The 27,459-nt window shown below is 40.1% G+C and overlaps 1 protein-coding gene across 7 annotated transcripts; it reads left to right on the top strand.

Annotated features, from left to right (window-relative positions):
* Positions 1-26,981, top strand: gabra1 (gamma-aminobutyric acid type A receptor subunit alpha1). 7 transcript variants are annotated; one of them, XM_043221093.1, is made up of 10 exons: positions 1-580; positions 2,382-2,482; positions 4,713-4,819; positions 6,642-6,709; positions 7,720-7,940; positions 10,225-10,307; positions 10,633-10,776; positions 12,663-12,815; positions 22,215-22,417; positions 23,514-26,981. In XM_043221093.1, exons 2-10 carry the CDS (start codon positions 2,403-2,405, stop codon positions 23,829-23,831), a joined length of 1,377 nt encoding a protein of 458 aa, XP_043077028.1. In that variant the 5' UTR covers positions 1-580; positions 2,382-2,402; the 3' UTR covers positions 23,832-26,981. The 7 variants fall into 7 exon arrangements, with proteins under 7 accessions (XP_043077028.1, XP_043077030.1, XP_043077025.1 ...); XM_043221095.1 differs by lacking the exon at positions 1-580 and adding an exon at positions 638-810; XM_043221090.1 differs by lacking the exon at positions 1-580 and adding an exon at positions 876-1,234.
* Positions 26,982-27,459: the final 478 nt, after the last annotated feature.

Here is a 27,459-nt window from a genome sequence, read left to right on the forward strand (position 1 = left end):
AGATCCGACTTTCTTTGCTCAGGTAGTTCCAGGATGGGAACACGGTGAATTTAAGAGACCCGAGACGTTGCGTGCGAACGTGCTCTTTAAAACTTAACAACTAAAAGTATTTGTGTTCGTGCAGCTGTTGCTCGCGTTGCATCAGGTTAAAGCGGAACCGCCAGGCTCCTCGTCGTCATCTCTTGTTAAGCATGCACACGGACACATAAACGTCAAGACGCCGTGGAGTTTGTGTGAAAGCTGTCCTAATGTTTCAGATCGCCCCGGCATCGCTCTCTAACAGCCAGCAGGCGAAGATCGATGCTCTCGACGTGGCCTCTAATAAGCTGCGCTATTCTCCTCGTTAATGTCACGTTTAAAACACCTTCCGGCTTTTAGTTTGTGTCCTCGCTACGCAAATGATCAGAAAAGCTCCTCTGCAGATGCGCTGTAAGGACTGCGGATCTTCCTTACGCGTCTGATTTCGCAAAAAGCAGTATCTGCGCGATATTCCAGGCGGCGGGCGAGTCGGTGAGACGAGGGTTTGTAGAGACTGCTTCAAGGTGATTTTGGGAAAGATTCGAGCCATCGGGATTTTTCGGTGAGAGATGCATGCGTTCTACTTTATTTGGGTTGCGTGCGTGTGCATGCACTGCGGATTGGCATGCATGTTGTTGCATGCGTGCCTGGCATGCCTTTAACGTGGCATCGCTCAACAGCGTTGCTGTAATAATTAATAGCATGTTAATTGTGATGGAGACGACGCGCCGCGTATTTATTGTGTTCCACCGCGACGCACGAAAAAAGACGAGATCCGGGTGAAAAAAAAATGTAAGCGGATTTGATTTCCCGACCACTGAAAGAGATTAAGTCGACAGCAGCGCGAGTGAAATTGTGCTGCATATAAAAATGGGACGGATTGGTCTTTCGATGTGAGACTGGTACCACCTTCCGTTCTGTAGCGAACACGATCGCCATGCGCTCGAGCGATCGCGTTTCGGCGACATAGCGCCCGCGTGCCGCCGTAGTCGAGCCTTATTCGTGCGGATTTGGGCTTGGTAGGTGACTAATTTGCTGTAAACTGGGAAGAGTTTCGATGAAGAGCGCGCGAGAGCTGCGCGCGCTCGGCGGCAGCAGCATCATCATCAGCAGCAGCAGCAGCAGCCTCGAGCTCAAATTCAGCACAGCGCGCATCTCAGAGCATCATCTCCTCGCATCCAGACAGAAAAGACGTGTGCAAAAGTTTGACGATAAGGTGCGATCGATTTAACGTAAGTGCACGACTTGGACTCGACGCTTGCGTCTCGGATAGTGTAGGACCGGGGGGGTGAGGGATCGCAACTGCGTAAAGCTAGTGCCGTGTTCCTGGAAATCTGAAATGGATTATGAGGTACTTTTATCTCTGCATGATGTTTGTGGTACGCATGATTGCCGCGAACTTGGCGACGCGCGCGCTGTTTGCTTAATTACTCCAATCGAATTACTACACATGCATGTTTAGAGCGAGCCCGAGGCGCACGCCCAGCAGCCCGCTAATTCAGAGGCACCTCGAAACGCCACAGAACTCAAAAGTGCGAGCGGTAAGGGCTTGTGTAAGCGTTAGAATCCCTGGGAAGTCGGGGGAATTCGCCCGAATGCATCGCGTGCGATCCGAACGATCGCGAGCGTCACGGAGAGAAGCCTCGGAGGATGATCAGGAATTGAACATGGAGCTGTAAATCATTGTGTGTGTGTGTGTGTGTGTGTGTGTGTGTGTGTGATGTTAAAGCGGGATTAACGCGATGATCGTGTGTGTAATGATTTGCGTTAATGCGTAGTGCCAACCGGCGGAATGAAAGATGAGCTCCCTGCATGTGTTTTTATGTGTGTGTGTGTGTGTGTGTGTGTGTGTGTGTGTGTGTGTGTGTGTGGAACTCTGATGCACGTTCCTTTATGTATACGAGCACGTATTAATATTCTGTAATGGGTAAACGCGGTTAAACATTGAGGGTCTGGCATACGTAAAGACCGTCGTGTCGTGTCGCGCAAAGCTGTGATGTTTGTTTACTCTTAATTCTGGTCATGTATGGAATTGCTGTAGTATTAATCTGACCACATCAAAGCGCGGTAGCCCTCCAGTAAATACGCTCGGGCTTTGAATGATATCCCTGAGGTTAAAAAAGGGGATTTATGAACATTTTGTTCAGTTTGTGTTTAGATGACTAAATGCACAGATACAACAAAAATAAAACTGCAGATATCCCATGCAGACAGACGACTCTGAAGACCTACTTCTGTCCGTCTGAAACAGATCTGAATTATATTACAGGGATGTTAATGCATACGCTCCCTATGAGTACCGGGTCTGCAGTTCCTCCGCTCCAGTAAGGTTTCTCTGATTGAATGTATTTTCTCTTCTTTAGTGGGGTTTCGTCCTTTGGAGAATGATGAGGGGTGGAAGAGGAGCAGCTTGGCTTTGGATTTGGGCCTGTTTAATGGTGACCAGTGTTCTGGCTGGGAAAAGGTATGTTCACGCACCTGAGGCGGTGCGCGTCTCACTCACGTCTTGAAATGATTAACACATTCCCTGCTTTTGATGAAGAACGCTCTCTATGCTGTAGTTACAGTAATGTTGGGGTTTTAATATGTAAGGACTTTGATCTGAATGTAGGTCTTTGATCTAAACCTACAATGTTAACTTAGACCGAGATCAGAACCTCAGACTTCAAAGAGGATGTCATGCTAATGAAGCTTTCATTAAGGTTCTCGTTCTGCGGTCTTTTACTGCTGTACCGCTTCGTGGAGTGCTGTTCATTTAAAGGTGAATTTTCCCGGCATGCGTCGTGAACAAAATAATAAACGCGTATGCAATCCATAAGAATCGTCACCGAATTAGTTTCCTTATACGAAAACATGCATCCAAGAGGACGAACGCAAAGCTGAATATTTCTATGAGGAAACGTGGCTTATAAGAGGTCTCAGATTTTATTTTAATGAACCCATGCAGCTTGGATTCGTGTGTACTGTTAGAAGAGAACCATGCAGCAGATTTACCTCTAAATGATTAGTTATCGTGAAATAATTATTGTAAGCTTTACAAACGCCGCTCAGCGCTTTCCTTTAGACAGGTGACCGTCACAGGGATGTGAACGCTCCCGTGAATTTTTATAACAGTACTTGCAAAAAAGCCATAGGGGTACAGGGTGTGATTTGTAAGCTGTGCTGTGGACAGCATGCATTCGACTCTGTTGCTGTTCAGATGACCTGTAGATGGGGTTGCTGTACAATGTTTAATGGGGATCTGTATGCTGCTCATCAGCACATGAGTTCTGCAGTGTGTTATTCATGTCTGCACGCGTCCTCATTTACCCCAAACATCTATAATTCGGTTAATTATTGCTGAATAAAAAGGCCCTGAGCTCTGAATGCTGGTGCATGCATGAGAGGTAAGAGTGGAGATGTGGTTTGGGGTCAGGCCGAGCGTTGCTCTGGCATGCATGCGTAATATATGAGACTACGTTTTCCTCCCGTGACCCCTTTTCCGTGTCGCTCGTGGGGTCTGTGTGCATCTCTGTGCGGATGGGGGAGGGTGGAAGCCTTCTCGTTTTATTTCCAGCCACAATCCAAAGGTGCGAGAGACCACTTGAAAATGCGTTTTTTTTTTTTGTAGAACGAGGCTAAAAATGAGCCGGAATGAAAAGTGAGAGCGCGCTGCTCAAGTTCGGCGAGCGCAAAAGTGTTTGTGTTAATCGAAGCAAGGAAACCTGGGCTTTGGAGAAAGGAGCTGAAACGGTCTGGTGACCTAGAAATAGTGGAGCATTTTGAGGAAAATCGCCAAAAAGCGCTCTCAGACTTTCGGACTCCATGAAGGAGACATTAAGACTGATTGAAACGAGTGCATGAAATGAGCAGAAAAAGCTTGCGCTGTTCTTCTCAGCGACGCACAGCATATATCATCTGACAATTGCGCTTAAATTTTATTTAACTGCTTTGAATCGATAGTTGTCCGTGTTGGTTTAGGGGAAGATTTATAGTGGAATTACTGGCAATAATAAACCGCCGGACGCAACCCGCATGTGTCTTTTTTGGGGTCTGTCGCGTCTCCCCTCTCTCTTTTCTCGGTTTGAAGACGCGTCCGTGCTAACTAATCGTGATGACCTCATCCTCTCCTTGAAATCTGTTTCCATGCCAAGCTTATTTTTGAAACGCCAAACAGTGTTTATTGAGTCTGCGGTCGCACTCGTGGACCGGTACCTGCCAGAGAGAAAAAAAATGCCAATGATTACCAAAAAAGCAAGCAATTATGCATGAACGGCCAGCCGGTGATTGTTTTTAGAGGAGCACAAATTGGCCACCATCCTCACAGGCTCTTATTCATGAAGTAGCATTTTGCACTATATGATTAAACTGCGTTTTGCTCATAAGCATTGTCTGAAATATTTATGAGCGACAGAGTTCATTCTGTTTGCAGCCATGGGTTTGTCTTTTAGGCTTTGGCTTTGTGATGGTGCTTATTTGCATCTAAAAGAGTATTTTAGCTAATTAATAATGCATTGTTCCTGTGCATATCCCCCTTTGCTCCCACGACGGAAGGAGATTTGTTGTTTATCTTCAGGCTATTGCATTGCAGATTCTCTTTAAGCAGGCTGGATGTTTCAGAGTTACCCGAGGAGGGTGTTGCATTGATTTTACACATCACCCTTTGCCGTTGATCATGGGTTTTGAATCAAACGTCTGCTGTTTTGCGTTGTCAGCTCCAGTCAGACGGCAGATGAGCAGAAAGACAACACCACGGTCTTCACCAGGATTCTGGACAGCCTCCTCGACGGCTACGACAACCGTCTCAGGCCCGGGCTCGGAGGTGCGTTCCTCTGATGATTTCTCGCCTCGTACATGTGTGTCCCAGTTTTCAGCCTTGTGGGACGTTTCTAAACTTACACCTTCGAATAGATGCACCAGCACTTTTACACGTCGGGAAAATAAATCAGCGAGCAATAACGTTCCAATAGGTTTATTAATCACTTTTTTAGTGGTTTCGCGTCGTTTTATTGCTAACGTTCTCATTTTGGTTGTAGGATGGAACATGAAATTCTGTGTAAAAAAAGGAAAGACAGAAACACACACCTTTATATAAATACACATGTGTAGTTCAAGTCTACTGATATAAAACTGATGATTAACCTTTATTTATTGCATGATACACATTTTTTAATATTAAGCCTAAAATGCATTTTAATGTCACTGCCGATGAAGATTATATGTGAGATCACAGTCAAATATACCTCGGTATATATTTAGTTAACTTCAGCTCTACCTGAAAATTTGTTGTTTGAGTTTAGCAGACTTTAAGTATACCAAGTAGTATACAAAGATATTTGTATTATGTACATTCATGAAGGGCAGCACCAAAAAATTAGACTAGCTCCATTTTATTTCCTTGCCAAACGCATTTTTTTGCTCATTATTGGTAATAAGAGACTTTGAAGGTGGCAAATATTTCCTTATTATCATTTTCTAACACCTTTTCACAAATAAATGGTGGATTTTAAAACTCCTAATACTAATCGTGCAAAAACGTTTTTCAAGCATTTCAAAACATTTTCACTTATGTTAAAAAAAGTATCCTTTTCACTACACATATTAAGTGTTTCAGTCACAGTAACTGTCTTTCATACTGCTACTGTTACTGTCATGGCACTATATAACTTTACAACTTCAGTTTAATACATTTTGGTATCATTTAATCTAACAGAGTTATAGTTAATCAGTTATTTTAAATATATGGTGGTTTTAGTGTATGCTATTTGGTAAGTGGATGGATAGAGAGAGAGAGAGAGAGAGAGAGAAACATACTATTACAATATGGATTTTATGCTAGTTACATGTAGTTGTGTAACATCTTTAATTAACAAACAGGTTGACTTATAACATACAGTGTCTGGCATTAATTGCAACTGAATGCAAAGGTACTAAATGGGAAAAAAGTGTATCGAAACAATCATGTGATGCAGAAAGAAACTATATATAACTGTGAGGAAAGGAAAAGATCAGACATCGAAAGTATGGTCACTGAAAGACATTAAATGCAAAAGTGCGATGAAGGTGATGGTGAAGAGCAGGTTCGTTCTGAACAAGCCCGCCAGGCAAAAGCACATCTACTCAACACTGTTTTCTACATAAACGCAGATCATTTAACACCTGACATAAATTAGCTTTGAACAGAACTGAATGATTCATTGAGTTGGCAAGGAACTCCTCACACATGCTGCATATAATTTTTAATTTTCAGCACGTCTGTTTGACCTTACTCGCGTTACCTCAGCGCCCACAGAGTGACAACGTGTCATAAATAGCGAGTGATGTTGACTAACAACTTCTGTCAACATCAGTCATTGTTCCATGCCGCACATCGAAACTGAGGTGCATTTCCACATAAACAACACCAAAGGACTTATAGGATATAGTGAGGTTGGCTTGATGTGATTTGAATTTGAATGCCTTCAGAAAAGAAAAGAAAAGAAAAGAAAAGAGCTCAAATGTGAATGAATCATAGGAAGCAGGTTGTGAGAGTTTGCTGAAGCTGGATTAGATCAGAGCCAGGCTGAAGCTCTGGATTAAAGTGTTGTTGAAGCTAATGACCAACACTGATTGACACTCAAACTCCTCATTTCTTGCTTCACCAGAGCGTGTAACCGAAGTCAAGACTGACATTTTCGTGACGAGTATTGGGCCGGTCTCGGACCACGACATGGTAAAACTTTCTTTTTCCTTTCTATAAATGTCACACGTTTTCTGTGCAGCCACCATTTACATACTTCAGTGTGAAAAGCCCGAAGTGGGATTATTTAATCAGAAAAATGAAAGCCGGATCTAATATTCGATAATAGTGGAAGTAATTGATTATAACACACATTTTAATTACTGGGACACTTCAATCACATGTTTGAAAAACTAAAATAATGCATAAAATGCCAATTGATAATCATGATTTAAATTTAAGCAGAAGGCACATGTCAGGCGGACAACAAAATATGACGCTTGTTTGTTCAAGCATTAATGGAACATGTTCATAGTTGATGTCATGAGTTGAACTCTATAAACATTATCTTGACAACGTAAAAGTAAAGCTTTAGCATTATTTTTATGCCATATAGTGTGATATATAGTGTTGTCATCAAATGGCATTCAGATATTATTAAGTATATCTTTCGTGATCTTTTTGTACTTGATTAGGGAAGTATCACATCCCGACCGGATCGAATCACATTTCTCCTGCCAAACATGAGTTATGAAGCAGCATGTCTGTAAATCAAGGCGTATCATTTCATAAAGCCGGTTACGTTAAATCTCTTCTTTGCTTTACATCTGATTCACTCGGTTATGCGACTCTACCTAGAACATCCGGCTGTATCTGTGTCATAACGGATGATCGTGCGAAAATGAAAAAAAGCTCGGAGCTATGACGATCAGTGGTTGTTAGAATGATTCATGCCGCTAATTACGGCCACCAATGCTTCAGAAAGCTCATGGCTCTTGACGACTGCAGTTTTACTGAAATCAACGAGAGCTACTCGGTAACTACAAGCCTCAACCAGAATCCTCAAAACATTTGAGCTTGAATGGATCAAAGTCCATAGTTATATTTGGAGCTTGGCAGCACCTGATCACTATGGCCTAATTGGGTTTTTCTAATATACTGTAACTACGCTTCAATTCAGACTGAATTTGCATGGAGTGAGAAAACGATGCGTTGTCTTGCAGGAGTACACCATCGATGTGTTCTTCAGGCAGAGCTGGAAGGACGAGAGGCTGAAGTTCAAGGGTCCCATGGCAGTGCTCCGTCTCAACAATCTCATGGCCAGCAAAATCTGGACCCCCGACACGTTTTTCCACAACGGAAAGAAGTCAGTCGCCCATAACATGACCATGCCGAATAAACTGCTGCGGATCACAGAGGAAGGAACTCTGCTTTACACCATGAGGTGAAGCTGCTGCTTACTTTCCTCTGATAAGCAAGAGCAGATGGTGTGTGCCATTTCTGTTTAATGATGGTGTTTGATCTGAAGTGGTCTGGATCTTGATATTAGTCTAAAAATGCATATTGTGCATTGCTGGTCTACGTTTGGCTGTGTCATAAAATAACACGGACCTCTGCCTCTCAGGGCAGACCAGGACAACATATGTTATAAAGCGTCCTTTTGTCTGCTTAATTAATAGATTATGATGGAAATTTGTGTCAACAAAAGAAAAAATGGGAAGAATGTACCGCAGGGGATGACATTTACTGATTTATTATGCTGTCAGTATGTGAGCAGTAATAATTCCTGTGTAAATAGGAGACCCCATGCCATGGGTTCAGACTGTAAAACATGGTAATAATAGCTTTGATGAAGTGAGCTTGTATCCGTGCAAAGAAGAGGAAAAAGATGTTGTTATTGGTTGAATTCTGAATTCATGAGTGCTTTGAAGGCTCTGTGTCAGTGAAACATTGGTGTTATCGTGGGCGCTTCACAATATGTAAATAATTCTGAATAGCTCATTACCTAAATTGTGTGGATATTTAGTAAGCACATTAGCTTAAGTTCCACTGACCAGTTACGTTTGCATGATTGCTGTGTTTAAAATGTGGTCCGAACAAAATCAGCAGATGGGCAGAGTAAAAAAATGAAATAAAAGTTCACTCTCTGACAGTAGGTGGCGCTTATGGAACAGAAGGAATAGTATGGTAACTATGGTTACTGATGTACACAAACTTTCTGTTTCTGGCATCTGCTTGTGATGAAAGCCTAGGCAATGACTTCGAAGGCAGCGTTTTTGTAAGAAGGGACCTTATGAAACTGATTTCAGACAGGCTTCTGAGGCAGCGTAATGGTTAAAAGATTTAGAACAACTAAACAAATATCTAATTATCGTAATGCTGACTTCTTGCTAGAAATAACATCAAAAGTGCAACAGAAATAAACTTTTACACACAAACTGAACACCAAACTTTCATATGCCATCTTTATTTTTTAGCTTGACCGTCACAGAATAGAATGCACAGGATTGTGGGATATCAAAAGCACAAAATCAAATAAATAAAACATATGTTTACTGTTGTACATTTTTGCATTTTAATTTGGACTATTATTATTATTAATAATGATAATACCTTCTGTTGTAAAATAACAATTGGCAAGTGTTTTTGCTTTATTGAAGTTGTAATGTTAGATATTTCTCCGTAAGCGATAGCTAAACCGTTTCTTATTTTTTAAAGTTTGCTTGATAAATATATCTTTTTTTAATTAGTAACTATTAAATAAATTGTAATATGATACCATAAAAAGAATATATACTGAACTTTTTAAATTCTTCGCTTGAGGAAACATGGCAATTTTGTGCTTAGTCGAGCAATTTGTGGATTGATTTCCTGATTGCACGTGAAATCACCGACATGTCAACAAACCAATGAGAGCGCAGAACGATAATGACAACTCATAGCCAGAGAGCACAGATGCCAAAGCTGATGTGGATCCGCTCGTCTGAATCCCTCTGGAACCGGCTCGGATTTGCAGAACATTGCAGTTGTTTGGCAAATACATAATTCACAGACAGTTACATATGCATTCCCAACATTTTAATTATGCAATCTCAGTGTTACACCTCGAATGACAAGGGAAGGTTCATACTTAGCCGGTGTCTAAACTCTCAGATGGCTTCAGTGTGCAGAGCATTTGCAACTGACATAGACTGCACATTGTAATGCCAATATTTGTATAATATAGCAAATTGAATGCTAACATAAACACAAATGGACCACAAAATGTATCGTATTTGTATATTTGTAGAAATTGCCAATAAAGCATTGCATTCTAGCGTAAATATATAAAAACGTCATTTTTGATTAGTAATATGCATTGCTAAGAACTTCATTTGGACAAGTTCTTTTTGCACTAATAGTATATGTCTCATCCTAATAAACCACACATCAATTCAAAGCTTATTATTCAGATGATTTATCAATCCCAGTTTCAATGAACTGCCCCTTACGACTGGTTTTGTAATCCAGGGTCACATGGTAGGATATATGGTAACATCTTTAATTCAGGACGAGCGAGCAGAAGCAGCACATCAGTAGATTTTCATATTAATGCCATGCTTTACACCACTCGGTAACAATTGCATGTATCATCATCACACTGTCCAAAGGTATTTCAATCAGTGGAGGGTGTTAATTAACTGTCAAGTCTATAATATTGTTTCCCGCTTTCTCTCGGTCTGTCTCAGGCTTACAGTGAGAGCTGAATGTCCGATGCATTTGGAGGACTTCCCAATGGACGCCCATGCCTGCCCTCTCAAATTCGGCAGCTGTAAGTACTGCGTCATTTTACACGCTTCCGTTGAAAGTTCACATGTTACTGGAGTCTCCGAGCTAAGCGGTGCGAGCAGATGGGGACTCTCTCTCAGGCCCGCAGAGCGTAGAGATCATCTCTGACACAACACCGCGTCCACGCAGCCGGGATTTAGCCAGCTCTACCCCGACCCGACTAATCCTCGCAGAGAAAGAACAGATGCGTCTGCGCTGGAGGAAGACACATGAATAAAAAACAAGCCACGAGGCTCTGAATATTTCAGCGTCTCGGCTGTGCCGCAGTGACTTCTTGACTGACTCTGTGTGTTGTTTGTTTGCGTCAGATGCCTACACGAGGGCTGAGGTGGTGTATGTGTGGACGCGAGGAGCGGCGCAGTCCGTGGTGGTGGCGGACGACGGCTCTCGGCTCAATCAGTATGACCTGATGGGACAGACGGTGGACTCGGGTGTGGTGCAGTCCAGCACTGGTGCGTGGGTTTACAAATCAAGCAATGAAGTCTGTGGTTATGTTTTAGTAAGTAGCGTGCTCCAATACACAGTAGGGCTGTCAGTCGATTACATCTAATTAATTCATTGCAAAATAAATTTGGTTGTGAAAACACCCCCAAAAGATGATTTAGAGCTATTGTCGTGTTAACAAACTGCCTAACATAAGGTATGGAACATAAAAAAAGTCAATTCATGGAAGTAATGCAGTTGAATCATCGGTTCACAAGATGCACAACAGATCTGCTATGGCTTTATATGTAATATTTCCGTTGGCAAAATTGGACAAAAACTCAATATTGTGTTTCAAATTTAAAACAATATTAACTTTTACTGAATATTGTGTTGGTGTAATATTGCTCTCACTGCTGGTGTGATATCACTTATCATGTGGTACAGATATGAGAGAAAAAAATCACTTTAATTAGTAACTTATAAATAAACAGTCAATTGATGCCTTTATTTTAAAAGGATTTTAAGTGAACTTTCAAAATTATTTGCTTGAAGAAAGATGACAACATAGTTACATTTGTGTCAAATTTTTGCTCTTAGTCGAGCAATTTGTGGATTGATTTCCTGATTGCACGTGAAATCACCGACATGTCAACAAACCAATGAGAACGCAGAACAATAATGACAACTCATAGCCAGAGAGCACAGATGCCAAAGCTGATCTGGTTCCGCTCGTCTGAATCCCTCTGGAACCGGCTCGGATTTGCAGAACATTGCAGATGTTTGGCAAATAAAGAATTTACAGGCCGTTATATATGCATTCCCAACGTTTTAATTATGCAATCTCAATGTTATGAATGACAAGGGAACGACTCGTATGACTTGACATTATGTTTTAGTAAGTAGACAAAGTAGCATGCTCCAGATTTTATAATTTCCCTTGTGGATGTGGAAATGATTATTCTGCCTCTCTTTTATTAGCCAGCTGATACAGGTACTGTAACAAAAGAGTCCAAAGTGAGTGACTCTGTTCATGGACTACCTCCATTTTGTTAATACTATTTTGTGGATTTAGTTATCAAACGATAAATACCTTGTCATTATCAGTCCGTAAACGCTTCCAATGACAATACTTTGACCCGATTGTTTTAACTTCCTTTGTGTCAAACTTTGGTAGTGTACTATCCTCTAATGATTTCACTTGTGATTCTGGAGCTAATTTACACCACAACACAAATTCTACTTTGATTTTCAATAAGCACAGTACCAAAAAGAGAAAAAGAGCATCAAGCACCATATTTGCATATAAAGAATCTGATGAACATCAGATTCATATACATTCTAGATCATGAGCATCTCCTAATATCGACTAGGAGGGATTTTGTAGCGTCTTGCACATGCTCTAAATATCACCTCTTCCAGATGAAAACACACACGACTCATATGAGCTCTATATGGTTATTTGTTCCCATGTGGGAAATGCATGATATCTTTCACACACGGTAAAACATGAAACAAAAAAACGTGCAGCACGGTGATTAATGAATAATGCATGATCTGCCATAATAATGTATGCATACTGTATAAGCATGATTATATACGTCCGAGTAAAGAAATAGTAAACGGAAGAACAACATGATATCTGTTCAGATTTATTATAGTTAATCTTTCACTCGTAGAAGTTGAGTAATCTTTGTATGGACAGAAAGTAGCTTCATAAAACAGGTTTGTCTGTGTGAAGTAGACTCACTCATTGTGTGCCCCTGCTGTCGGGTTAGGGAGCATGATTAATTGCATTCATTTTGTGTTAATTTCTTTATAATGAACCATGGTAAATTAACATGTTTAATTGACTGCCCTGATATACGCATTAATTAATGTATATTAAAGAAATCTCTTTCTCTTTGACTTCCAGGAGAGTATGTTGTCATGACAACACATTTCCACCTCAAAAGGAAGATCGGTTACTTTGTCATCCAGACATACTTGCCGTGCATCATGACCGTGATCCTGTCCCAAGTGTCTTTCTGGCTCAACAGGGAATCTGTCCCCGCCAGGACTGTGTTTGGTGAGTGTCCTAATTGATCTTCAAGTTAAGCAATCAATGAGCTGTTAGCGTCACTCAGCGGCAGCCCTTCCCAGTATCTTCTGTCTGCGTGTCTGCTTTCCTAAGCAGCATCCAAACTTAAATGCAATCTCATAAATAATTGATCTGGAATAATCTACCTAAGCAGCGACTACATGGACCACACATGCAGGCTTCCTCATGAGCACTGTACACGCAACCACAGAGTTTGATGTTAGCATTAAAAATATATGAGCATATCAATATACATAACAATGGCCATGCATTATCATTTTACTCATTAGAGTGAATTCTGGGTTTGCCTTCTTTGCAAAGCATGTCTGTGATGCTGACTTAGAGTTGGCCGAAACATATCTTATCATGTAATTATGCAAAGTACAATAACACTTAGCTTAGGCACCAATCCTCACTATTAACTAGTTACGTATTAGCATGCATATTACTTGCGTATTGGCACATATTAATGTCTTATTCTGCATGTGCATATCACCAAATGATCTTATCAACAGTTCGTATGAAGCACATTAGGAGGGAAAAGTAGTAGTGAATAGTTAGTTAATAGCGAGAGGTGGTCCCCAAACTAAGGTGTGACCCACAGGACAAGCTGGAATCAAGCATAATTGTTAAGAGGTTTGAAGCCAAGCCACTGTCTGTATTAGAGTCTGCAATGGCAAAATTCTTTGATAAGAATTCAGAAATGTGTTATTTTTGTAATTTAAATTATGTGCAAATGGTATTTTGTGTGTGGGATAGACATGGAAAAATAACCTGAACCCATGTCCAACAGAAAGACAAGCCCCAAAACCTTTTTTAATTCATACACATTTGCTCCAGACTCGTTCGGTGCTCGAGTGATCCGCCAGTTTAAACGGAATCAACACAGAGGATGTCCTAATATGTGCATCTTATCGAATGAGGCTTTTACTCGCATATCTCTGTGCTTCTAGCCAACATTTCAGCACAGCCCTTGTAGGAATCAGTGTGAAATGTTTCTAGTTGCCATGACAAATTCACACACTTCAGAACAAGGCTTTTTGCTCATTTTCACTTGCTCTCTTTACACATTCACTATTGAGTTGATATTTCAAAAATATTGTGCTGTCCTCTCCCTCATCTGCTATCCAGCATTGCAAGGAGTGTCTTCATATACTGCATATTCATATATGAATATGTTATATTTCTTTTCCGTTTAAGGTATTCAGCTTCAGGCACATCCCGAAAATCCTTTGTGCAATATCTAGGTCGCCAGGTTTTGGAACAGAACAGGATTCAGGGATCTCGCTCAAATTTAGCAAACATCAACATTTTTGCGTTTCTTATTTGGTCTTAAGAAGTCATCCATTTTCAGTTACAGCTCAGTTAAATCCTCAAGTTTCCTTCAATACTTTATTAAAAGGCTGCATGCATTGATTGTTAGGGCTTTTTAGAAGAAGCATGCAAACTGCAAAATCATAAATCCTTAATTTGACAGTGAGCACAACAGTATTCAAAGTTTTAAACTGTGCCAGGAGGATTCTGTGAGTGTCTGTGTGATGTATTATGTAACACATATCAGAGAGGAGAGGTTTTGTTTTTTCTGTCAGCTTGTCGGGTTACCCTTGAATTGGGTCCCCTGACTGGGCACTTTGGATTCCCCAGCGGTTGCATCGCAGGCAAACGTTGAAAGTTGCATCTGAGAGCTGCCTATGTCTTAGTCCTTGCTGGGTAGCTTGACTGTAGCCTTGCAAAACTATATCCATATTCTCAGTTCTGTAAACTTATATTTCACAAATGCATCTGATTAAAATATGACTAAGGGGCCTAGGATGTAAATTTTTTTCTTCTTGGGGAAAAAGAGTGCCTTGTTGTTTACAATACCTTTTGAGTTTTTTTGCTTTTTTTCATAAGAAAACCCTTCAGAAATTGCACACTGTTTAGAAATCTTTTTTTTAGAAACAAAATTTTTAGTTCACCTGATTAATCTGTTCACATTTATCACATTCAGTATTTTACATTAGCCCATTATTGCCCTATGTTTAAATTTAATGCATTCATTTTTCCCCCTTTGTCAAAATTGGTTAAGATGATCACTAGACCAAGCTGCAAAGAAATGAGTGCACATAATTTTCATATTAATGTCTGTTTCTTATGTTGAGCCAAACTTGGAAAAGAGGCTAAGTCTCAACAATTCTCCAGTCTTTCAAAATAAAGCATCTCCATTGCATGTAACCCTGGTTCCCTGAGTAGAGAACAAGGAGCTGTGTCAGTACTCTATTAAGTGTAATAAAGGTGCTCCACAATGCCATAGAACAACCTTTTTGTCTAAATGGTATCATAAAGAACCTTTAACATCTGAAGAATCTTCACAAAAGGTCATTTGTGGAGAAAGAAGGCTCTTCAAATGATAAATGGGTAAGAAAGAGATGAACCTTTGACTGAATGGTTCATTGTAGAACCAAAAATTGGTTCTTCTGTGGCATCGCTGCAAAAAACCTTTTAAGTACCTTTATTATTAAGGGTATAGCTGACACTAGAAACACTCTAGACCAAGGTCAAGAACCAAACTTTCTTAAGAGTCATATTCTCTCCATACCTGTCTTCATCAGTTCAGATGGAGACCCTGTTAAACCTTCTAGTTCTAATTACGTCATGGGGTTCTGCCTGGGAACCCAGTCACCTCTGAGCTGAATTTGCATACCAAGTCACTTCCCTGTACATACATTTAAAAGAGCAATTTCCTACTTCAGCACAGTCATTGAGAGTGTCTCTCCAGATGTCTTTCCAACCGAGTGTGGTACTTTCCTTACATCTGATGAAGGACACGATCACTGTCTCATGTGCCTGGGCCATAAACATGCTGAGTCAGCGTTCGTAGATGGTTCATGCCCACATTATGAGTGCATGTCCATGACCTCGCTTAAGCTCTCGGTTTTAATTTATTATGAGGCCTGCTACCCAGCCCAGCTTGTTGTGTTGTAAAGACTGGTTAGCCACAAGGGTGACCTGAGGATTACATTCAGGAATGCTCCACTGGGCCAGTCCCCACGGATTGGTCAGTTGATGTCCAATGGTGGTCCATGAGCGGCATCTTTGGCTGAACTTGGCACAGATGAGTGGCACTGACACTCATCTCATGTGCTTTTTCGAAGCACCCATGTCCCACACCGGCCTCTTTGACCACTGTCGAAGACTTTTTTCCAGCAATTCTCGGCAGTACAGAAACAGACAGAGGCCATCAAATACAAATACCAAAGCGCCGGGAGCCAGGTATTTGTCCATGGCTCCTACACCTGCTCCGCACCAGGAAACACCTAAGGATGCAAGAGTTCAGGTGTTGAGGCATGTAGTGGTCAGCACAGAGACCTCCATGATGGGCTAGGCCGCTGTATGCAACAGGCATGCAGCATTGAGCTAGACGAGACCTCGACTACAGCGGCACATCAGTTGCCTCGAGTTGCCATCAGTACTGCTTGCACTTCACTGGTTTTGAGTACTTTTACAGCGCAAGCATGTGCTGGTGTTACATCAATCACCAGGGCGGGATCCGCTCTCATCTCTTGTTGCAATTTGCTCGCCATCTCCTTCTCTGGGCCATTCACATTCAGGGGGAGTTGAATCATGCAGCCAATGCACTCACACAACCACTTATCCTCCCTGGAGAATGAAGACTCCACCCGGGACGATCCAGCTCATCTAGAGTTGATTTGGTGAGGCTCAGGTAGACCTGTTTGCCTCCCAGAAATCCTCTCATTGCCAGCTGTTTTACTCCCTGTCTGAGGCTTCCCTCAGAATAGATGCACTGGCACACAGCTGGCCCCAGAGCCTTCTCAAGTACGCTTTCCCCCAGTGAACCTCCTTGCACAGACCCTGGGAGGACAAGGAGCAGGTACTCCATCCTTCATATCTCAGAAGACCCTTTAGTTTTATCAGATTTATAAAGGTAAGATACAGCTTTACCTGTTTAAGTTTCACTTACCATGTGCAGTTCTGAATCATGACCAGGATCTTTTATAGCTGGGACAGTTTCAAATGATGTGCAAAATCAGCATCAAACTAAGCCTTGTTTAAAAACATTCGTAACAGAAAGTGATGTGAACAAACAAACACACTTGTGAAACTCTGGTGCTGCCCTAGAAAAACAAACTGCGTCTACCGTATACTGGAGTCAAGGTTATCATTTCCTTACAACCAAAAACACACTTGAGCAAAACATTTCTGTTCCAGGAGAAACGCCCAAACAACAAATTCCTGATGTTATGAATAGTCTTAGATTAAAAGTAACTAGGGCCACAACACAAGACATGGCAGTAAACAGTATTCAGATTGTGCTCTTTGACACCAATAACTGGCACTAAAAGCTCAGAGCCTCCTAATAAAGGGGATTCTGATTAGCTCTGGTTTTTCATCAGAAATGACAAAGACCATTTTGATTGCAAGAGAGCCACACCAACAGAAGATGCTTGAAGCAAAGCGATTCACTTAACCTTGATGATGCACCACCAATCTCCAGGCCTCAACCTGTTTCCCGACCTGAGAAATGCATCTTACTTAGTGACAGAAACTTGTTGTGCTTCCAAAGAAGAATGGGTCACGCTAACCTCCATATAGGGCATGAATGCAATTTTCCTGAGACTACTAACAAAAGTCAAAACCTGGAGTAGATTCTGTTTGAGCATTGAAAATGAGAATGTTAACAGGGACCAACACTTCAACTTTAGTACAAGCACTGAAACAGTCTCATGTTATACAGGTCCATCGGTATCACCACTGCTGTGAGAGCCTCCATAGAGACTTACAGAAAGGTCTTGCTTTGCTCTGAATCAAATTGAACAAGGGCAAAATGACTGGACTCTATGTTTACATCACTGTTTTTATGTGCATTTTAAAGTATTGCATCAGAGTTTATGAAAACAGCTCATTTTAAATAAAATTCCTTTGTTTTGGGAAGAAAAAAAAACAGACTGCGAAAAAGTGTTGACGCGAATAATGGGAGACAGAAATTAATTTGCCAAGTAAATTCCTCCATGTGCATCAAAAAAAGTCATGTGGCTGTACAAAACCTGACTAACCAGCAAATCAACCTCATTCCACAACCTCTGAAATGATTTGGCTAGTCTGAAATCTCTGAGCAAAGTCTGTCATCAATTGTCTTAAGTGACTGCCTTCCCAAACAGCAGCACCCACCGCCAAAAGCAATGACCGTCTGCTCGCTCTGAGCCACAAGTAATTTATTAAACATGAAAGTTATTATATTCAAAGACTTCTCATACTTTTCTTAGTGATATATAGTGTCAGTTTACTAAAAAGAGACAATTTTGTTCTGTTTGGCTCATTGGATAAGTTCGAAACTTTGAATGGAAATCCGAAAATCCTTCTTGCATCGTTCATGAGTTCAGCTTCACTCTCAAGACTAAAAAACGCTCTTCTGAGGGCATATTCTTAGACCCGGCCTCTGTGCTAAAATCAGCTAGTCCTAAAGGTAATTAGAAACACGTTTGCCCTTGAGTCTGATCAGAGCCAGAGCAGTGCCCATGAACTTTGTGAAGGTGCAAGGTGATAAGGCCAGGCCTAATGGAAGAACTGGAATTGTTGCATGCAAATCCCAGTATCCTCTACAAACCACGCTAGAGCTGGCAGGACAGAATCAGCCATGAAGCAACTGACTTCACGAGCCAAATTGTCATATCCTAAAGCAACAAATTGTTCCATGCTTCCTGAACACTTGTGGAGCAAGAGCTTCATCTGCACACTGAAAACGAAAGCAGAACCACTGGGACGAGCTAAGCCTTCTCCATGCTCTAAAAGAAATAGCATTTTGTTCCACTTTAAAGGAACATAAACTCCACTAAAAGTGAGTTGCTGAAACACAATAAAACTCTGAAAAGAGCATGTTTTTTCTGAAGAAGAGCGATCTGAGAAGCGATGTTGTGAATGCATTCTTTTAAGGCACTGATAGTGGGTAAATGTCATCAGCTAATTAACTAGAATGAGAATCTCATTGGGTTTCAGACAGTCGTCAGGGTATTCACATAATGTCAGCTTTATAGTGAATCATCTTGATGAATGTTATCTGTCCTTTGTCTCCTTTTGATAAAGAAACAATGTCTTCATGAAACTGAACTGCATGAATATCTTGTATGAGCGACCTTGACAAGTGTCAAGACACAAGCACTTAATACCTGAATAAAAACAGGAAGCATAAATAGTAGTAGAGATGCACAATTAACAATGAACATTATCATAATCATCCAAGAAAGCTTGTACCCTCAATGTACCCTAATTATAAAAAAACATTATTATTTTTTTTTTATTCCAAAGTTTCCCAGTCCTATTCTCACAAATTGGTACTGAACGATTGGCAGTTTTTTCTCTCTATTTTCTGTATTTTTTAAGTTTACATGCTTTATTGATGTGATAGCTTAACCAAAGGGAACCATTCTATCAACATTTGCTAAACCTTATGTATCACTTTCTATTTGGATAGAGGAAGGAAATAAGGAAATAAGTAAAAGAATGACCAAAAAGCTCTTTTTCTTTCTAATAAGAGTAAACGGTGACCACAGCTGTCTTGTCTTTCAGTAGCTTGGAACCTTCTGCAAAAATAATTATGTGTTTTGGGACAGCATGAGGGTGAGTAGATAATGAGTACCTTTTCATTTTTTTATTTTGGTGAGTTATCCCTTTAAAAAACAACAGTGTGAATCTCTATGATGGCACAACACACTGATAAACAGCCCTGCAGTTCCATAACTTGATATATAACAAGGCATAATGCCGATAGTGTAGTTTATGTTGGTGTGAAGAAGTCAGTAATGTCAGAAGAATATGATGTTAAAGGAAAATGATGACCAGTATTATGGGTCCATAAGAGGAACTACCTGTATATCACCGAAGCAGCAGCACAAGGCTGAACACAATGTGCTGAAGACATTACTCTGGAGACCTGAGGGGTTTGAAGCAAATTAAACCAGAGAGAAGGTTCATATTGCTGCTGGAAAGGTCTCAAGACCAGGATAACATTGTTGAGACGTAGAACTGTAAGCTTATTATTATCAGTGTAGAAAGAAAGAGGAATGGCTAAATAACTCAAATTGCACCAAAACAAAACTGCTGAAAAGGCCTTTTTAAGAAGTGGTCTTCAACACCGCAGAAGAAGTACAAGTATACCAGGCTGTTCTGAGAGAAATGGAAATTAGACCATGCCTAGGATGTGAAACTCACAGAAAAAAACACAAATAAGTATAATGTTTCTTGTACACTACCCCATATCTCCTTTTGTGCATCAACAAAAAAAATTAATTATTATTTCTATATTACATGCTTGCCAAAAGAAAATTTGCTCTTTTTTTTCTCCATCATTTCCATCTCCACAGGCTTTCTTTCCCTAACAACGTTACTGAACACCTTGGAGAGTTAATTTAATTTTTGTTGCAATATCATTATTCATTGTTCCTTAATCTGGCCCCTGTCCTGCTGTGTGTGTCAAGGAAAATGTTGTGAAAAGATACGGATCATCTTAACAAATGTTCAGTATTTAAACAGGATGAGTGGACATTTTTAATAACCATGCTCACTAAACTAATTAAAGCTTCACCACTGTGTGTATCTTTACAGGATGTGGAAGAACGGTGATTATCAGCCTTTCACATGGACAAAAACTGCCCTAAATCTTTAGCCCTTTAGTTTTTATTGTGAAAAGTACCAAAGAAACCTTATTGATATGTTTGTCACGCGAAAGCAAACAGTAATTTGGTGTTACTTTTCTCCGATATTGCTTTTGTAGCTTAAGAAGAGATAATAAACATTGTTAATGAAGCGATGAGAATCGGTGTTTGCTAAAAGGATCAGTCTGACTTCAGGATGAAGGTTCAGGCACGTATCGGACAGAAGAGATAGCAGTAATTAAATATGCACTACAATTTCAGTTTAATTACATTCAGCAGGGCACGTAATTCATATTAACCAATGTTTGCCAGTCGTCGCTGCTCACATTGAAAACGTGTTCTAAAATTTATAGAAACGCTGTCTTGAGAAGCAAGAACATTGTCTGCTGCAGATCTTGCCTTATTACAGGAGCTCTCTTTGAAGAAACATGGTCACAAAACAGAAAAAGCTCTCAGCAGTTCTTTGAAGTAGGTCGGTATAAATTACCTCTGAATTGAACTGGTGACAGAGTATGCTAATGAATTCTATGGAAGGCATTCTCTGGAAAGATACTGAGGGTAGAAATCATGGAGGCCACTGCTCTAATAGAAGCGTATATATTACCATTATTCTCAATGATGAGGTAAGAGTCACTAAAATCAGCATTTGCGTTTTAATATAGGCTAGCGCTCATCTGAAAGACATCCTTGTGCAAAGAATTGAATTAATATAGCATTCTAATACAACATGTACACTTTGAATGAATATTAATATGTGCTCAGCGATGTAAGCTGCATTATTTTCAACAATATACAGTAGCTACTAGAAACATTGTTCTTTCCTGCTAACATTCATTTTAGTGCACACCTTAAATATCAGGAGATATTAACTCTATATAAGATATCTAATCAGCTAATCGTACGGTGGCCGCTCACTGCATGTAGGCATGTTTAAAGATGATCTGCTGAAGATGAAGGAGAACGGTGATTTACGTGAATCCACCACTTCTAGGGTTTACACAGAATGGACCAAACAAGAGAAAATGTCCAGTGAATTGCAAAATTCTAGTTACTAAGGTTTTATCATCATATTATAACTATTTAACTGTAACTAATTACTTTTGCCCAACTCTGTTGATGCTAGAGGTCAGTGGAGAATGGTCAAACTTTGGGAAGGTTTGAAGATTTGGAGGTTTGAAGAATAGTTAGGTTTAGGAACGCGAGATTCACGTCACAGACTCGCAGACGACAAAATTCAGATGATGCGTGACCTTTATATAAACAGCACAGGCTTATTGGAAATGCATGCCTGAAAAAACAAACCTACTGTATACACATGAATCGCTGCAGGTTCCAGTAGAAATGAACACTAGAGGCAGTAAAACTGGCGACTTTGGTTCCTTTTCACAAATAAATAAAGCCTAATTTTTGCATAATCGCTCGAGGAATGTTATGTTTTGAATTCGAAACAATTTTAAAATGCTGCGAGATTTGAAAAAAGATACTTTTGAACGTCGCATATACTGCTTCATATGCATGAGTTTTTCAACCGTGTAGGTTTCTTTTTGTGGTTCACGCAATACAGCGATGCACTTGAGAGATGAAGGGCTCCTGTACGAATCCCGTGAAAGCTAAAGTAGCATGGTTGCATCAACGAATCCTTTTGTTTAGCAGTTAAGGTTAGGTGTAATAATGGTGTATTTCTAATCTGGGAGATTGATGGAGATTAGTGGTTTAATGCTTTACTTTTCTCCTGCAGGAGTGACCACTGTCCTGACCATGACCACCCTGAGTATCAGCGCCAGAAACTCTCTGCCCAAGGTGGCCTACGCCACGGCCATGGACTGGTTCATCGCTGTCTGCTACGCCTTTGTCTTCTCGGCTCTCATTGAGTTCGCCACAGTAAACTATTTCACCAAGAGAGGTTACGCCTGGGATGGGAAAAGTGTGGTGCCAGAAAAGGTAAAGCCATTTCAGCTTTCAAATGAAAGAGATAAATCAATTAAAGGATTTGTTCGGAAAGTTTTTCATATTATGAGACATTTCCCTTTAATAATGAATGAATATGCTAGCGACAGAAGCCATATAAATGTAGGAAGATCACGCACTGTAGTGGTTTTCATTCAAATATAATCTATAAGATCATTTCAGCATTCAAGAATGATTATCTGTATATAGTCTTTTATTCATTTGTATCTTATGAACCAAAAAATATCTATCTATCCATCTATGATCTATTGATTACTTAACGATGCATTACACCCAACACAAGGTATAAAGTCATTATAGCAAGACATTTTCTCTCTTTTTTTATTAGAAACCAATTCTGGTGTGAAAGTTGTTCATTACATGAACGTTTCGCATTTATTGCGTTGTTCAGACATTATAGACCTATTTGGCTGCATCAGGTTTAAAAAGCAGCGACCTCGAACATGCAGCATTTGTTTCTTACAACATAACACACACCGAAGATGGTGTTTTGTCTCACTGGTGATCAATGTGAAAGAAATCGTGGTTTTATATACAGCATGACATATTGAAACATTATAAATCCTTCTTAAAAATCATAGAAATCCAAAGAAGGGACCGTTTTTGGCAAATAGTGACAAAAATGTAAAAACTGTCAAATTAATTCACCATGGGATCCCTCGAGATTTTCTACTCTGTTCTTAAAATGTGCTTTTTGTCATTTAAATATCATTAATCACTTTTTCTCTACACTGAAAACACTTTTTTTAAGGTGTCTGTTACATGTACTTACTCTTATAATATATTATACACACTTAATTATGCGTAATTACATGCAAGCAACCCTAACCATGTAGTAAGCACGTGTAGTTCATTCATATCGTTTAGTACCTAAATGTTGTCCTTTCGAGAGCGTTGTGTGTGCGGTAACATCACGTTTACCACCGACCTCGTTTCACTAATAAACTGAAAAGCCATGACAAAAACCCAGAGGAGGATCTTGAAATAAATCTATGAAGCAGGCTCTCAGTGATGCTGTAGTTACTGTAGTAAGAGCTGACGGCATGTTTCCCGCTGACCCCCTTTACAGCAAAAGAAGAAGAAGGAGTCATTGCTGAAGAAGAACAACACGTACACGGCCGCGACGGCGACGGCGTTCGCTCCGAACATTGCCAGAGACCCTGGTTTGGCGACTATTGCTAAAAGTGCCCCCCCTCCGCCAACCGAGCCCAAGGAAGAGCCCAAACCCAAACCCCCCGAGGCCAAGAAGACCTTCAACAGCGTGAGCAAGATCGACAGGATCGCCAGAATAGCCTTCCCGCTGCTCTTCGGAACCTTTAACTTGGTGTACTGGGCCACCTACTTGAATAAAAAACCCAAAATACAGGGCGCCCTCCAGCCACACTAAGTCTATCTCCTCCGTTTTTCTGTTTCGATTATTTTTCTTTTTTGGTCGTTGTTCCGTTTTCTTTCCTTTCTTATGTTTCTAAAAGGTAACAAAAAACAAAACAAAACAGTGCAACGAAACGATGGTAGTCACGCTCCCACTTTCGAGTTTGTGTCGACATATGTAACATATACTGTATCTTCCTATATGATAAAGAGAGGGACTGTATTATGTACAAACCGCTGCACTGGAAGGAAACTCATACTATATATACAAACAGACACAGTATATCAGACCTGAGAAAATGCACATAGAGTTTATAGTTTAAAACCCCCTTCCTTAGAGAATAGTCAACCCAGAAAAAAACTCTCCCTCGTGTTGTTCCAATCCTGTATGCTCTTGTTGAACGCAGAAGGAGACACTTTATAATGCCATTCTAGAAACCATGTCTGTCAGCAGCAGTTCATGCTAAGCACACACTTTATTCCAAGTCTTCTGATGTGTACCACATAGAAATATAGATGTCGTGTGCATTTTTTGGACATATTATGTGCTGATTGTGATTCTGATGAATCTCCTGACAGGTTTAAAACAACATGAGGGCGAAATTGAAAAAAATACGGGGTGAACTGTTCTTTTACGATTCTTTTGACATAAAACATGTTTTTGCATTACATTAGCGATGTACATGGAATAAGTTTGCATGGGTGAAGCTTTCTGTACCCAGCTTGATTTAACCGGTCACGTGTTCCTGTTTTTGTTCTCCCTTTTAGCCTGTGTTCTGGATCTTCTGTTTCTTGATCTTATATTCTACTAGGATTCCATTAACAGCAATAAAACATGTCTCAGCAGGAAAAAACAAAACAAAAAACAATCATTTACTCATGGATATAAAAAGCGTAGAGAAAAGATTAACGTGTATATCACAAAGCATACTATTTATTTTGTTTTCATGTAAATAGTATAAAATCTTAGAGATGTCAATATTCATTTTGAGCTTTGCTAAATGTAACTACAAGGTACAAACTCAGCGCTCGACAGAGAGAGAGAGAGAGAGAGAGAGAGTGCATTGTTTGGAGGAAATCCGGGAACTTCATTTTATTTATGTTTGGATTTACCTTTCGATGAATCTGTGCGTGCCGACCGAAGTCAAGACGCATTAAGAGTGTTTAAGGAGGGCCTCAAGGAGACGCTTAGGAAGAATGTAAACGTGGTGCCGGAACGCAGTTTTGTATTTATCACTAAAATGCTTTTCTATTTATTTTGGTAGATGCAAAGAGAAATTGCGGGGATATAAAAACGATGGCACTGGGGTTATCGCTTCTGTGCTGAGCGAATCAAGAGTAGTGCCTTGTATATATTTGCAAGTTAAGAGGGTACTTTCTTAGGAGGTGCTCTCCTCGTTTCTTTGAACTCTTAGATATGGGCGACCTTTCAAAAACATCACTGAAGAAAGTATCAGCCACACTGCCTTTTGTCTCACATGCCATAGTGAACATATACTCCATTACAGACATGTTTGTCACTGCTCGTTAATGAAAACTAAAAGAAGACATGTCTAGCGGTTAGCCATGTATGTGAATACACCGTTCTACATATATAAATATGTCTTGTAGTGCTATAACAATGCCAAATTTTTTATGTTCGTGGCATGTCAGTTGCTCCTCAAGCACCTATTGAAAAGAAACCAAACTTATAAAGAGTATCCTCTCTATTTTTGGACTGAGAGTTAAAAGAAAAAAAAAAAAAAAGCAAGTTCTCTTAAATGAGGAACTTCGACATGATCATACTTTACTTTGATGTAGCAATATAGGTTAGTAAGGGCTTTTTTGTGACGGAAGTGATAAAAGGCACACCATTCTGATCAATTTGAGTTGCTCTTCTTGGTATGTTTCTGAATGCCTGAAATAAGAAGCTCTTAAAAGCTGGCAGTACTCTTCTGTCTGGTCCCATTCGTTCCTTTCTGTTTAAAATGCACTTTTTGTTTCTGTTTTTTTCCAAACAACGAACGCATACACAAACTTTTGAAACGATTTGATGTTTTTGGGGTGTGCCACTGGATCAGGAACTTTCTGTCGCATTCTGTGGACTATGCGATGCCGATAAATGTCACGTTACCCCTCTTTATTTCACTCTTTGATCTTCACAAAGACCTTTTTGACGGTATCTAGGGTTTGCTGAGTTTGTGCCAGATTGAGCAAAGACTGGAAGTTTACTCTGGGATATGTGTGATACTGTATGCAAACGAACAGTCGTGAATTTCTTTGGAGCCAGACTTTTGTAAATGCGGTAGTTCATTGATGCTGTGTATATATCTATACACACACACACACACACACACACACACACACACACACACACACACACGTTTTCCATGAGGATACTCGTTCTAAAGATGCAACATTTTATTTGTACCAACCTCTTGTTATGCATTTTGCACATGATAGGCATATTTAATATTTCCGTAGTCAGCTTTGTGCTATGCAAGGATAGCTCTGAACCATATTAATTAGCTTCTCTCTCACCCCTCCTCACTGTCGTTTCCAATATATATTGTAAAAAGTCATTTATGAAATGTTCGCCCTATTTAGCTGTGGGACTGTTTGTCATTCTGAAAGCATGTAAAGACGGGTGGTTCAGATCTGGAAGAATTCATTTTAAAGACAGGGTAATGTGGCAATAAAAAAATATATATAACGAGATAGATTGAAAAGAATCTTTCAGTTCGTGTATTATTTACACAACAAATAATAGATATATTTAGATCGTTTTGTTGCATCTGATAATATATTTTTGATGACCTGTGCTATGGATTTTACTTTATTCGTTTTATGGGAGATTATAGCATTTCACATGCATACCAGATTGTGAAAGTGGTTTCATTTTTGATTTTGCAATGTACTGAAGTAATCCAACACATACTGTAATTAAAAAAAAACTACATTTGTGCTTGGCAAAAGTTGAAGTAACTGCTAACCGGAGGGATGAACATGTGCAGAAGCGGTCGTAGACGCGGACAGCAACGTGCACGAGTCCAGAGGCGAAGTATGATTTATTCTGTACTGTACACTGGGAAATCGTCTTTGTAAAGGTTTGCTTTCTTAAATGTTATGGCCCTGTAGAATTTGATTATCTTCATTAGTCATACAATAAAAGAAAAAAAGAAATACATCCATTTTGGTCATTGATTTAATTCGCTTGATGCGTGGTTTTGTTTTCCGAGGAGGGATTAGACGCCGGCGCTAACTGGACCGCTGGTTAATGGAGGAAAAGTGAATCAGGTCAGACGCACACTTACTAGTGAGCTGAGATACGGGCTTTCACGAGTCGGTGAAGACTGAGCGAAGGATCACGGGCGCTTTCTCCTCCAGGTCTCCTGCCAGTCACTGACGTCTAGAGCTGTATTCACCACCAGATGAAGACACTTCATATTAGCTGTGTACTTAATCATTTGGTACAATGCAATGTTTTTACATTGCACTTATATTTTGAATAATTACAGCTGTAATACATTTTCGTGCTTACATCTATAATTACACTATTGGCCCGTCCATTATACCTAAACCTACCAGCCCTAACCTTACCCGGATCCATGTTTATTGCAGTGCAATATGAACTCAATAAGTACGGTAGTAGTTCAGGCCAGCTA

The sequence above is a fragment of the Puntigrus tetrazona genome, chromosome 21 (assembly GCF_018831695.1).
Source record: "Puntigrus tetrazona isolate hp1 chromosome 21, ASM1883169v1, whole genome shotgun sequence".
NCBI classification, from domain to species: domain Eukaryota; kingdom Metazoa; phylum Chordata; class Actinopteri; order Cypriniformes; family Cyprinidae; genus Puntigrus; species Puntigrus tetrazona.

Excerpts from the sequence above, each read along its gene's own strand:
- gabra1 (XM_043221090.1), top strand. The coding sequence starts at position 1,076 with ATGAAGAGCGCGCGAGAGCTGCGCGCGCTCGGCGGCAGCAGCATCATC. Across the intron at positions 6,710-7,719 it reads CGGTCTCGGACCACGACATG|GAGTACACCATCGATGTGTT; the intron begins GTAAAACTTTCT and ends GTTGTCTTGCAG. Across the intron at positions 10,308-10,632 it reads CCCTCTCAAATTCGGCAGCT|ATGCCTACACGAGGGCTGAG; the intron begins GTAAGTACTGCG and ends TGTTTGCGTCAG.